The following is a 13,560-nucleotide window of genomic DNA, read 5'->3' on the forward strand; positions in this document are numbered from 1 at the left end:
GGCCCCTGTGTGTGCCTGAGTGTGTGTTAATGTCGGTGTATAAGTGTGTGTGTGAGTGTGAGGGAGAGAGAGAGTCTTGCACCTTCTTGTACGGAACGTTTGCGGTGTTGGACTGAGTGTCTCAGAACAGTAACCTTGTTCCTACCGGTGTGTGACTGGTTCTAAAGTGTTTACACTCACATGTATTTGTTTGTTAGACACTTTCCTCCAAAATGAACAAAACAAAAGCACATCATCAACAGAGGAAGAGCTGTAGACACACACACGGACACGCACGGGACCACGGACGCACAGCTTGTGTGTGTGACACCACCATGTTGCTGGTTCACATCCCTCCGGTACCTCCTACAGAAGTAACATTCAAACAGCAAATACAGGGATAATCGTAGCAGATGGTGTTGGACTCATTGACGGGGCTGTCAGGAGACCAGGAGAGAAGTGGCTCTGAAGGACATGGGTTTGAGACCCTACTTGGAATTTGGGAGCAATTCAGCAGCACCATAGTAAAAGCGTGGCTGTGCCTTCTGAGGTGTCCTCTAGTGACACCCCCAGGAGCTCCCCTTTACCACAGTGATGTCAGTGGCTCATCCGCTCTATGCTGGGTTTGCAAACAGGATGTTTCTCAACCGAGTTGGCGACGCGACCATTTGCACTCGTCTCCAACGGCCCGTCTCTTCACCCCGTCACACACAGGGGAAGTGGAGCTCGCACTTGTTCCTCTTACACAGGACTTCCTGAGAAGTTTGGGTGCAAGAGAAGGGAGCGTTGCGTTCGGGTGGATGAGGTCGTTTCCCAGGCTTTGGTGAACCACAGTCTCTCCAACAACCACCAGCGCGGTCTCGATCCCCGCATCCGCTCGGTCGGTGGTTCGGGTCCCGGCAGTCGTCCCCTGACCGCTGCTCTCACCCTGTCCTCAGATTACGTCACGGTCAACGTGACCTTGGGAAGGTCCACCACGCTGGTCGGCACCCTGGTCCAGGTGCACTGCCAATTCTCCAAAATCTTGAACCCTCTCTACTACGAGTGGTACCACCAGAAGTATGTGGGGAGTGAGCAGAGGCTGGTCGCTACGACCCAAACCCTGACCCTGCAGCACCCTGTTGTGGGGATTCTGGGAATTACACGTGTGCCATCGCCACTGCCAACGGCATCTATACAGAGACTGTAGTTCTGACTGTCATTGGTATGTATAAATACTGATTTTTACACCCTTTTACCGCAAGCTTTCATATATTCACACAAAAGGTCATGCTGTACAGTATCTGGGCTGCTCCTCAGTCTGTCCTCTTCTATTTCCTGTCTCCTCAGAGAAGCTGTCCCCACTGTCCGTGGCGGTGGTTCCTCAGCACGACCCCTTGCGGGAGGGGAGCAGGGTCACCCTGCGCTGCGTGGCCACCTCAGAGCCACCTGCCATGGCATGGAGCTGAGAGAGGCTGGAGCCGGGAGGCTCAGCAGGAGCTCTAGGCAGGAGCTAAACCTGTGCTCTGTGGAGGACAGCGGGGTGTATCGCTGCTTGGGCCGCAGCTCCGTGCAGGGCATCCTACAGGAGGAGACCAGCGGCAATCACAGCGTGCTCATCACGGACTGGCAGCAGTCGCCAGGTGCGTGTCTGTGAGCAGCGTGTGTGTGTATGTGTGTGTGTGTGTGTGTGTGTGTGTGTGTGTGTGTGTGCGCGTGCATGGTGTCAGTCAAATTTTGAGTACATGCTTGAAACCAGACCTTCTTTGACCAAAAGATGCAGAAACTGGACATTCAAGGAGTGGGAGCTGGCCTTACGGACCAGTGAGTAAAATGTGAAATGTTTCCGTCCATCTGATGAGCACTTGTGAGACCCAGGGAGGGTGAGTGCGTCAGTTGTGCCTGTCTGGTTCCAGCAGTGCAGGATGGTGGTGGCAGTGTGATGACATGGGGATGCTTTACTGATCTATGCCAGCTCCATGGTAAGATCAAGCACTACGGCAACCACATTGTACTACGGAGATGCACCGTTCCATGAGCCAGCTGGACGGTCCTTTGTTCTTCACCAAGACACGAACCCGGAACACACCTCAGAGTGGTGCAAGAACTGGTGAAGGACAATTCAATCTAATGAGCTGGACATGAATTGTCAACTATGGGGGGAAAAAAAAAACGGTTTCCAACGGGTGTACTCAAACTTTTGACGGGCGCAGTACGCGTGTGTTTGCGGTAGACGTGCCAACGCGCACGTGTGTGTCTTTCCTTGATTAATGGCGCTGCGAAAAGGCTCCACGAAGAGGCGCTTGGATCGCTCATCCGCTCTCGCCTCATTAGACACGCAAAGCCTTCCCCTCCCGCTCTTTGTCTCGATCAAAGGGCGCTAATGCCTCGACACGGCGCCGCTGTCACTCGACGCCCGGCGTGGATTCCTTGCAAGAAATACGACTCGCCCCGATAAGCGCGCCTTCGTGCAAATGAAATATGCAAATGTAACGATGATGAGCAGCCACGTCGGACAGCGCGGTGCCGCTTCCAGTCCAGCTTCGCCGCTCCGAGACGAACGTGTGTCACGCCGTGTTGCTGAGAGGGCGTCTTCCGGCGGTGATAGGTGGAGCTGAGATCATGCTGTCGGTGACGGTGGCAACGAAGACGCGACGACGACGCTGACGATGGACCGGATCATGATGGACGATGGCGTTTCTCCTCTTTTGCCGCAGCCCTCGCGTCTCACGTCTTCGTGAGCACGGCCTCCTTCGTCCTCGTCCTCCTGGCCTGGGTGGTGCTGCTTGCGGTGGTCGCCATCCTGTGTCTGCGGTCGACCGGGCTGGAGAGCGGCCTCAACCCAGCAGCTGCGCACACTTCAACCGCTGGTGAGGGAGCGGTCGGGTCAAAGGTCCACCGGGCCACGGAAATTCGGAGGACCGGAGAAGCTTGACCGTGATCCGGTTCCAATGTGACCTCATGTTGTGTTTGTGTTCAGGGCTCTCCGGACCCGCTTCCGCATCCAAGTAAGCGTTCGGTCGGCGTCGCGTCCTCGGCTCTTCTGCGTGTCCGCCGTGTCTCCATGTGTCTCTCCGTCCTGAGCTGTCCTGCTGCTTCTCCAGTGTGTTTGTCCAACAAAGCGCAGTGACACCTCAAGTCACAGGTGGACACTGCGGCGGAGCTCCTCCGACGGTGTCCCGCTCTCGCCGGACGGGGGGGGGGGGAACGCACACTGACGCCGGAGGTCCCTTGCAGGACGCCCTGAGGGGGGGCAGGACGCGAGGACCTCTACATCAACAGCTACTACGACCTGAGCCTGTCTGAGGTGGCAGAGGAGAACATCTACGACAACCTGTCCCGAAGACCGCGGCCGCCGTTCACCTGCTGACCGGTGACCCCTCGGCCAGTGCGCGTCCCCAACCCGGAAGACAGCGCACGCGGCGGGCGGGCGGGCTGCGCAGGGCAAAGCTCCAGTTCACGTGCGTGCGTGGCTGACGGATGATGTGTCCGGCCGTCGCGTGACGGTCGCGTGGCGGTTATGCTTTGCACGTAGCAGGTGAGCGGCAGGTGCAGAATGAAGCGGGGAATCGTAGGCTGCCGAGGAATCGGGCGCCAGCTGGACGGGGAAACACACGTGTTTCGACCAATAAACGAATCGTTCGGCTCTAGACGTGTCTCCGGTGCGGTCATTCGCGACGTCCGCCTGTCCTCGGGGGAGGACCGAGGGCTGAACACGAAAACGTGAATCCGCAGCGACGCACAGAGCGTGAGGAGCGTCCCAGTCTTGAGCGGACAGTCCGCAGGAGACCTTCACGCGTCAACAAAGAGCGAACACGCACTTCCGTTTGTCTTCGTGTCCCTTTGTTTTTCGCTCTTCTTTGATGACGTTCCGTCTCCACTGTCAGCTTATTGTACAACTCAGTTCAGTGGGGATTTTACTTGAAAACATTCAAATTCATAATTGAAAAAGAATAAATAATTGAGAGTGTCATGACTGGTGGTGTTTTTTATAACCGGCTCATTACGTGAGACAATTTGGCAAAGAAAGGAATTAGTCCACATGGCAATTTGCCAAAGACACTCGACGTCGAAGAAAACATCTCTATGAAATTATGTCCTTATTTGGGAGGAGGCACCGAGGAGTGAGGTTCGAACCCGCGCCGCTCAAACGACACTAGGTGACGGGCGATTCGGAGGAAACGGGACCTCGACTCGCCGGGGGGCTGGACGTTCCCGCGGGCGCTCGACCGCCGCGGCGCCGCCACGTGTCCCCGTGCAACACCACCGCCGCGCGACAGCAGTGCGAGGAACGCTTGAGCGTCGCTCTGCTCCGGGGGCCTCGAGCTCAGCCCGTGTAACGAGGCTCGGTGTGCGTGCCTACTTTAGGATGCGACCCCGTGCGTACGAATCGCCGCAGGGAAACTGTCAGCTGAACACATGACACGTAACAGCAAGGTGCTCGACTACAGACTATGAGCGTGCGGTAAATGTGTCATTTCAACGTACGGGATATTGGGTGCAGCTCGGACACTGAGAAACAACCTGTGACGGATCATCTATTTCCTCCTGCCACCCACGAAGAAGTCGTCTGTACTCTCGGTCCCTCTCAGGAAGTGTTTCTGCTGGCTGAGTAAAGCCCTTGAGCCACAAACGGTGGAGCTCTATGGAAAGCCCGCCGAGTCGCTCTCATATCCGAGAAGGATCTCGAACCCATGTCCTTCAGCGTCACCGATCTCTTCATCTCCGGACAGCTCGATAAACGAGCGCAGCGCCATCTGCTATGATTCTCTATGTATTTGCTATCTGAATGCCACTTCCAAAGGAGCTACCGGAGGGATGCGAACCAGCAACACGGTGGTGTCACACACACGAGCTGTGTGTCCACAGTCCTGTGTCTAAAGCTCGTTTTACCACTCTTAGCTGTACGTCACTGTGGAGAAAGGTGTACGATAAAGGAAGGAATGTAAATCTGTTTCTGCGAGCGGCTCGTAGCGGCTGAAGTGAAACCCAGCGCAGCCTGCGGGTCTCTGCGGAAGGGGGTGAATGAGAGCGAACCCATGCCCCGCCGTCACAGCGCAGCAGGAAATGGCAGAGGGACAATTGTTACTCGGAGCCGTGCGGTAAAGAACAGGCCATTATTCTGCCAGTTCCCCCGTTCGGAGTGGGGACCTGTTTCTCCTCCCTTCCTGTCCTGCTTCCTCTTTTCTACCGTTGGCTTCAGCGCAGTCATATGAACCGCTCCACCGGCCCGTTCATCTCTCAGAGCGACTGCGTTCTGTGCTCGTCCGTCCAGCGACGGCACACAGACGCGGCAATACCTGCGATACCTGCGTGGTGTCGGAGGTGACGTCAGCTCTGGGATTGGCTTGTGCCCCGCAGCGCCACCTGCAGGACACAAAGAGCACCGCGGGACACACCGGCCCTGCTTTCACACTGTTCCTGCAGCGTACTATAGTAAAGTGCCCGACTTACCCCCGAAACACCCGGTGGAGCAAATTGCCAAAGCTGCCTAAGACTCGTACCGTGCAAATCGGTGTAAGTCACTTTTGGAGAAGAGTGTTGGGTAAATGGATAAATTTGAGAACGAAGGGATGCTGCAGGCCTTAGCTCAGCGGGTGTGTTTAATGACCGCCGACACACACACACACACACACACACACACACACCGTGTCTTTGCTGTACGTGTCTCAGCAGCACCTTTTTAACACTCATCATTCCATGAAACCGATCGCCATAAATCAGTCAAATAAAAGCACCCGAAACACAGCGTTCGGAGGCGGAAAAACATTCTTCCTCCTTTTATTTTTATTTTATATTTAACTTTCATTTTACATGTCTCTTTAGACTAGAAAATTAATAAATTAAAATAAATATAAAACACTGACGTTGTTAAGTGCTGCATTCTTTAGCAGAAGGACAACGGAGTACCCTGGTGCCGAAAGGGACACTCCGTCCTACAATTTGGGATGCGCTCATCGTCATTGTCAAAATCATCATCATCATCATCATCATCATCTCTTTCACTTGTTCAAAATCCCACCATCTCTGAGATACTGGCACGTACATACATACATACATATATGCTAATGAGGAGGCACGCAAGGCTGGCAGTAGCAACGATGAACTCTGATGCTAACACTCAAACGTATTAATATAATTAATCTATACATTAAACGCAATAATCCATCAATAGGACTCAATAAAACAACATGAACATGTGAATTGTTCCATTGGTTTAACAGTTCCGGTAGCTCACGTAACATTAGAAATGGTTTTGGCCCAGTTTATGGTACATGTATTTAATAAAGTAGTTGAGGTGAAGGGCCTTTAAGACTCTGGGCTTTGAACCTTCAACCTTCTAGCAACAGGTTCCGCCCTTCAAATCTTTCATAGCGGCCTGGTGATGCTAACAGAGGATCTAACGGCAGCACCAAACCCAGGCGTCAACGCAACTCGGAAGCATCGCAGTCTTTTGATAGATTGTTGAGATGCCACAGAGCAGGACCGCAAACTCAACTGAGACTGATCTCCTAACCAATCTGAGATTGGTCTTCTAACCCAACTGAGACTGATCTCCTCCTAACCCAACTGAGACTGGTCTCCTAACCCAACTGAGACTGGTCTCCTAACCCAGCTGATATTGATCTCCTAACCCAACTGAGGAATCTTCTAACCCATCTGAGAGAGCTACAGGCACAGATGTCTCGCGGCACAAAATCTTAATTTTAGCGCCACTGTTTGATGTGATGTGTTATGCGTAACGTCCTCTGTTAATTTCTTCATTATTTCATTAATTTCTTCCTCATTTCCTCTACATTGCAGCTCAAGACCGAAGCGGTTTATCAGTTTGTACGTGGAACTGAACGAAGGGAATCCATCCAGCCCACACTGTTCTTACTGGCTCACTTAGTTTAGGGTAGCTGTGAAACACGCGGACAAAGTTAAATCTGTATGCTTATTTCTGTTGGTCTCTGACTGCGTTTCCGTACTTGTGTGTCTGTGCGTTCCTGGGTTCTACCTCCTGTTCAAAGGCTCCCCAATCTCACCAGTGTGCTGTGCTTTCGGTGAGAGTCCATGGCAACAGAGGAGAACACGGTGTTGCTGGGACAGACCGGTCGCTTCTTCATCTTTTGGAAGTGGGCCGAGATGTAACTCCGGAACATGCGGGTGGCGAAGCAGTAGATCACCGGGTCTAGGAGACAGTTGAGGCCCATGAGCATGAGCGTGATCTGATGGGCATCATTTAAGTTCTGCTTGACGGACGTGTCATTCTTCATCGCCAGATCCAACACGGCCAGCGTCCAGGGGCCCTGCACCACATGGTGTGGTAGAAAGCAGACCACAAACACAGCCAGCACCAGGGTCACCATTCCCAGAGCGCGCCTCTTGAGCCCCAGGCTTCGCCCACTGCCCTGGGCGATGTGCGGGGAGCCCGACTGTGAAAGCAGGGTATAGGCAATCATCCCGTTGCACGTAACCACAAGCAGGAAGACCAGGAAGAAGAAACCAATGATGAGGAAGTGGGTTATGGCCACGTTTTTCCTTGTATCACTATCCTGCTCATGGTAGCCTTCAAAGCAGCGTTCGAAATTCCCGTCCTTATTGAGACTCTTCGTGACAAGGTAGGGAATAGATGCACATAAGACGACCAGCCAGATCACCGCAGAAACCAGAATCCCCTGGAGCCTGCGGTCGGAGGAAGCGGCGTCCAACGGTCGGGTCACCACCCAGTAGCGATTGAAGCTGATCACAGAGAGGAAGAGGATGGAACAGTAGGTGTTGATGAAGAACATAGCGCCAGTGATCCGACACAATCCGTCCCCAAAGCGCCAGTTGCCTTTTTGGCTGTAGTAGTCGATCCAGAGGGGCAGGGCCACCACGAAGAGCAGGTCGGCGATCGTGAGGTTGGTCATGTAGATGCGGATCTCATTGATGGCCTTGGTCTCGCGAATGTTGCGCAGGATATAGAGTACGTAGCAGTTGCCCATCAGACCAAAAGTAAAGACGAAGCTGTAGAAGATGGGGAAGGCAGTGTACCTGAACTGCGAGTCCAGGAACGTTTTGTTCACGCTGTTGTTCACCTGCACAAACCGGACAAAGGCCACGACTTCATCAGCACAAGAAACAGAGACCAAACAACATCTCCCAGAGGAGCACCGATCCCGCAGGGCAGTGCCAAAGTGCCCGGAACAGCAGCCTTGGGCTCGTACTTTACCGCAACCCTCACCGTGTCCTCGGCTGTGTTTTCCAACGCAGTCAGGGTGCCGTTGGTGAGGGAGTCCCGGTGTGCGGGAGAGGTGGAATCCATGGGCTCGTTGAGCTCGATCTGGGGATCACCGGGAGCAACGCCACTGGAAACGCAAGTGTGGTTTTCCTAGGAACGCAGAAATGGGAAGTGATGCTGCGTGCACAGTGTATCAGGTTGCAAATCGGCAGCGCGGTGGGGTGGGGAACAAAACAGCACTCATGCTGGAACTTGCACCACAACGCTTAGTACAGGTCTGACTGTAGAACAAGTTTCCTTCCAAGTCATCGAGACAGCTGGAGGTGGCTGAGGTCTCAGCTGGATCTATGAACTCTGTTTTACACACATTTCCTGTGCTTTAGCATGATTTTAATTTCCGTTAAAAAGGATGAAATCTGCTCTCATTCGCAATGAACTAAAGGTAGGATACAATGAGATAAGATACTTTATTGTCACTGTATGCAATACGATGAAATTTTGTGTGGCAGCCCTCAGAACAGCAGCAGAAACACACACACACACACACACACACACACTTTCTGAACCGCTTGTCCCATATTGGGTCACGAAGCCTACCCGGCAACACAGGACGTAAGGCCGGAGGGGGAGGAGACACACCCAGGACGGGACGCCAGTCCATCGCAAGACACCCCAAGAGGGACTCGAACCCCAAACCCACCGGAGAGCAGAAGCCGACCAAACCCACGGCGCCACCACGCCCTCTAACAAACAAACATACAAATAATTTTTTTAAAAAAGAATTAGATTGCATGTTGAATTTAAAGTTGTGCATGCAGACGGAAATCACTGCGTTTGTTTACACACAGTGACACATGATGATTCGCCGAAAACAACAAGTGTTGCGGTGTTTAGCTGTGGAGCTCGATACACGTGACGTCGAGAAGAGGATGTTGTACGCTGTTGTCTGAACAAATATTATCCGTGTGTCTGTGCCAAAGAACAGCAGAGATGCCACGAGCGTATTTCAGTCACACGTGATGCTCACAGGTTCTCGCAGCTCTTTAGTTTCACGTCGAAACACCTTCGACTCTTCTGGTCACCGACAGCAGCTCGGGCTGCGCGACGTTTTGCTCCATCGAACAAATTCCGTCCTTATAATAATAAAATAATTCTGTATCATCATGTAGATCATCATGTTAGTGAAAAGAAAACTCCCGCTCGCATATACTTCGTCGTGTGGAAATATGCACATTAATATTTAATTAATTATACTTATTGATGCTGGAGGGAGTGTCGTCATGTTCATCGCCGACTCAGACCTTTTGAAAAGGATCATTTTCACACAGCGGCGTCCCGTCCGTCGGTCAATCGCAGTAACGGGACGGAGGGCTGAAGGTCCGAGCGCAGCCTGCATCCCTACCTGCCCCGTCAGGTCCTGCTTGAAGATCTTCTCGGAGGAACAGCTGCAGATCCGCTTCGGTCCTGCTGCTGGAGACTCTCAGCCAGGCTGAGAGAGATGTTCGTTGAATCCTCGATTTTGTGCCGCTGCTCAACTTCAGGAGACGTTCACTAGATCTTTCCGGGTTGAGATGTTGTTGAGGCGCTCAGACCTTCATCCTGTCAGAGCTTCGGATCTTCCTTCCTTCAGAGGCTGAGACGTTTCGGTCTTCTGACGTTCGGATCTTTAGATCTGCAGACGCTGAGATGTTCAGTCCTTCACACGCGGTGTGAGGAAGCTGCTCCGCCCTGGTGGTGGAATCCTCCCCCCTCCTACACACACACACACACACACATACTCTCTTACCTCAATTGGAAATGACATCAGTGACACCAATTGTTTCTTTATGAAAAACACCTACAGAAATAACACACACTTTATGTGCGAAGCATCTGAACACACAAAACCAGACAAGCTTCCTGGAATGAGTGGGAGCACTTTTAGGAGCCTTCTGAAGAGAGAGAACATTAAACCTTTATTACTGCATTGTGGTGTCACGTCCACACCCACATCTCAAACGACAACACCTGACTCTGCTCCAGCACCAGATTAAGCGCTCACCCTTTAAAAGACCCTCCTCAGCTCCCATAGCTTTGCGGAATCTCATCAGAGGCAACTGCCCTGCCCTGCCCTGCCCTGCCCTGCCCTGCCCTGCCCTGCCCCGCCCTGCCCCTCCTCGCCCTTCTCCGGTTGCTGACCCTTCGCTTTGTTTCTCGTCCATGGCTCTTCGTTCTGACGCCGATCGACCGACCACCCGCCTGTCCCTGACATCGAGAACTTGCCCGATCCTCTGAATCCAGATGAACGACCCTGCACTTGGGTCCCTCCGTCCCGGTTCACCGTGACATGCGACAGTAACGAAGAACTTCCCTGGGAGGCTCTCCCAGCGGGAGGAATTTCACTCCCCGGACCATCTCGCTTTAGCAGTCCGTGTCCATCACCTCACCTATTGCCTCATCCACAACGTCACCCACGTCAACATCGTCTCATGGGTCATCTCATCTCTTCAGCTGGAAACCACAATCACGTTCTCCTCTCCTTTTCTCATCGGGACCTGTAACCAGTGACTTTGGTGAAGTTATATTGTCCAATTCCCTCCTTTCCAGTGATCTCAGCTGCCCCCTCTAACTCCGTGCAAAACAAAGAAAAGAATAAACGCGTACTTCATGTACCGTATGTGCTGCTCAGTAATTGCACGCGTAACCTTTATGGTGCAACAGAGCAAAAACTTGGAGAAATAAGACGTGAAACAGATGTTCTTTCCACCATTCATTGGAAGATGAGACGCATTTCTCACGAGTTCCCCATACCGTCGACGCAACTGTTCTTTCACATTTTGTGCTCATCAGGTTACTTCAGTGATGCAATAACACCTGCCACTTGAAAGCAGTTTTGTTTGCTCTAAGCGGCACATCTCCTTGCAGAAAAGTGTCTGCTATTTCAATGCGCATAAATGTGATTTAATTTTCCGAGGCTCCGATCAGCCGCACGGGCGAGATGATCAGGTAGTTGCTGTTGCTGAGTTAAGGAGCACAACATTGTTTGGAAAAATGTATGGGGGTGGTGGGCAGATACTTGGGATGAGTCACATCTCCTTGTGCTTCAAGTCTAAGTAGGGCCCTGATGAAAATGCACTCCGAACGAAGGCCGTCCCTTGAGGAGTGCAGTGACGCTGCTGCTGTCTTCATTACACCAGCATGCTGCTCCCAGGAAGAGCTTTCGAGGCTAACCACATTACACATAATGGCGTCATTTGTCAGAATCCAGAGAGAGCAATTGCCCTCTGGTTGCCCCGGTGGTCGTCTGGCCAGCGCTCGGCCGCGGAGCCGAGCGGCCTTTCGGATCGCCCGTCGCTCCCCGAGAGCGGCCGCAAGTCGGGGCCTCGGGCAGAAACGCAGAGCCCTGGGAGAGCGGGAGGGAGAGCCCGAGTGCGTTGACAACACCCCTTATATGGACATCTCTCCATTATGGGTTGAACGTCTCTGCAAATCTGCATGTGACTTGCGAGGAATCGGCCCGTCGCTCGAGCAGAATACGCACCTAAAGATGCGATGTTTGGCTCAGCATCTCGGACGTGCTGATTTCCAGCTCCCGCGTGCTCAGCTGAGGAGAACGTGCTACAGCACATAGGATCTGAGCAGCATCACGCAGATGTGTCCTGAAGGTTTTCTAGGTCAGTCTGCAGCTCGGCGCGTACGCGTGCACCACGCCGTCACGCGAAGCGCAAAGCAGCAGATAAAGATCAAACCTCCGGCACAAGTGTGTGCGTTTCTCAGCGCGGCTCGAGATGGCGGGTCAAGCGAAGTAAGAGGAGCTCCTACGAGGAAAGGCCCGGGTGCGAGCAGACCAGCGCCGTCTTCTCCAAGCGGAAGCACTGAGGTATGAGAGTTCCTCCTAAAAAACTGCTTCTCAGAGTCACTCCAGCAAAGGGAAGCAAAAGGTTGTTTTTCATCAGTGTCTCGTCTTTCTTTCTGCTACACCCAGGCAGAAGTTGACAGCGGTGCGGAGGTGTCGGGACCACTTCAGAAGAAATTTAGGTTGACCTCACATCGCCGTGAAGGCTTATCAGGAGCAGGCAGGGTGACGGAGAGCATCGCCACATGAACGCTATCAGAGAAGTGCCCTGGAAAAGCGGAGATGACTTAGAAGAGACGAAGAAGTGATAAGGACTATTTTGGTTTTGCCACATGAAGATGGTCGACTCTGCGGCTTACGAAGGCTTCGTAATAAATACTGTGGAGCAGAGAAGCTGTCATACTTGAGCTTGTGCACCATACAGGAGCTTGGAGTAAAGATGTGCGCACACGCACACACACACACACACACTCTGCAGTGTCCTATTAGTCATCTTGTCCACATACAGTGTGACACATAAATAAGCCAGCAATGTATATTTATCTTTCTCTGTACTTTACTAGCCACTGACTAAGAGGAAAACATGTTCTTCTGAGCAAGAAAGAGCAAATATGCTGATCCAGGAACCAGCAAAGGGTGACATGTCAATTCGGTAAAAGAAACAGGAAATGGGTATTATCTCCTTTACCTCTTACACCATCTTTCTGATTGTGAAACGTCACGGTTTCCTGCATGTCAGGAGCTCCCAAGCAGTGCTGCTCAGTCGGACCATCCTCCTGATGTACCGGCCTTCACCCAAAGGGTTAACTGAGGAGGTTCCGCTGTCATCTTTTGCCGCAATGACATCCTGGTTCCACAGCTTCTGTGCACCTGGAGCAGGTTCACACGTTTTTTATGGCCTCCAGTCCAAATACTACACACACACACTTTCTGAACCGCTTGTCCCATACGGGGTCACGGGGAACCGGAGCCTAACCCGGCAACACAGGGCGGAAGGCCGGAGGGGGAGGGGACACACCCAGGACGGGACGCCAGTCCGCCGCAAGGCACCCCAAGCGGGACTCGAACCCCAGACCCGCTGGAGAGCAGGACCCGGTCCGACCCACTGTGCCACCGCGCCCCCCGCCCCCCCCCAATCCATATACTTTTTCTGAAATCACCAGTTTTACAGGCTCCGTCACAGGAAAAGACCTCTGAAGAAGACCGGTCCTGCGCATCTCCGGCCTCTCGATGTCTGAGCTCATTTTACACACAACGCTCCTCACGTTCACACGTCCCACCACGAGGAATGGGTCCCCTGAGCGTCACACACATCCGCTGCGTCACAGCTGGGTGTGACTTCAGGAGCGTGTATGGACATGACACAGCTTACTCCTCTCTTTCCTAAAACCCACCACCCGATAGTTAGGCAGAGCTAAAGGACGCGTCTAAGACAAGGACGGGAAAACGGGCTTCCTTTTGGGTCTACGTATGGCTTTGGGCCTGACGGACGTTCGGCTCCCTCTCCTACAGCGCAACCGCAAGCATGAAACAGACATCCTGTGTTGTGGAGGGTATTGTT

General features: G+C 52.9%; 1 protein-coding gene across 6 annotated transcripts; it reads right to left on the reverse strand.

The window, feature by feature from the left end:
* Positions 1-5,828: 5,828 nt before the first annotated feature.
* Positions 5,829-13,236, reverse strand: ptafr (platelet-activating factor receptor). Of its 6 annotated transcripts, XM_018754180.2 has the most exons (6): positions 13,160-13,236; positions 12,688-12,869; positions 9,567-9,916; positions 9,192-9,297; positions 8,168-8,314; positions 5,829-8,021 (listed from the first exon to the last, which is right to left on the reverse strand). In XM_018754180.2, the coding sequence occupies exons 5-6, from the start codon at positions 8,246-8,248 to the stop codon at positions 6,966-6,968; spliced, it is 1,137 nt and encodes a 378-aa protein (XP_018609696.2). In that variant the 5' UTR covers positions 8,249-8,314; positions 9,192-9,297; positions 9,567-9,916; positions 12,688-12,869; positions 13,160-13,236; the 3' UTR covers positions 5,829-6,965. The 6 variants fall into 6 exon arrangements, with proteins under 6 accessions (XP_018609696.2, XP_018609359.2, XP_018609446.2 ...); XM_018753843.2 differs by lacking the exon at positions 9,192-9,297; XM_018753930.2 differs by lacking the exons at positions 9,192-9,297; positions 13,160-13,236 and having other exon boundaries at positions 12,688-12,914.
* Positions 13,237-13,560: the final 324 nt, after the last annotated feature.

Source organism: Scleropages formosus, chromosome 15, assembly GCF_900964775.1.
Source record: "Scleropages formosus chromosome 15, fSclFor1.1, whole genome shotgun sequence".
NCBI lineage: Eukaryota > Metazoa > Chordata > Actinopteri > Osteoglossiformes > Osteoglossidae > Scleropages > Scleropages formosus.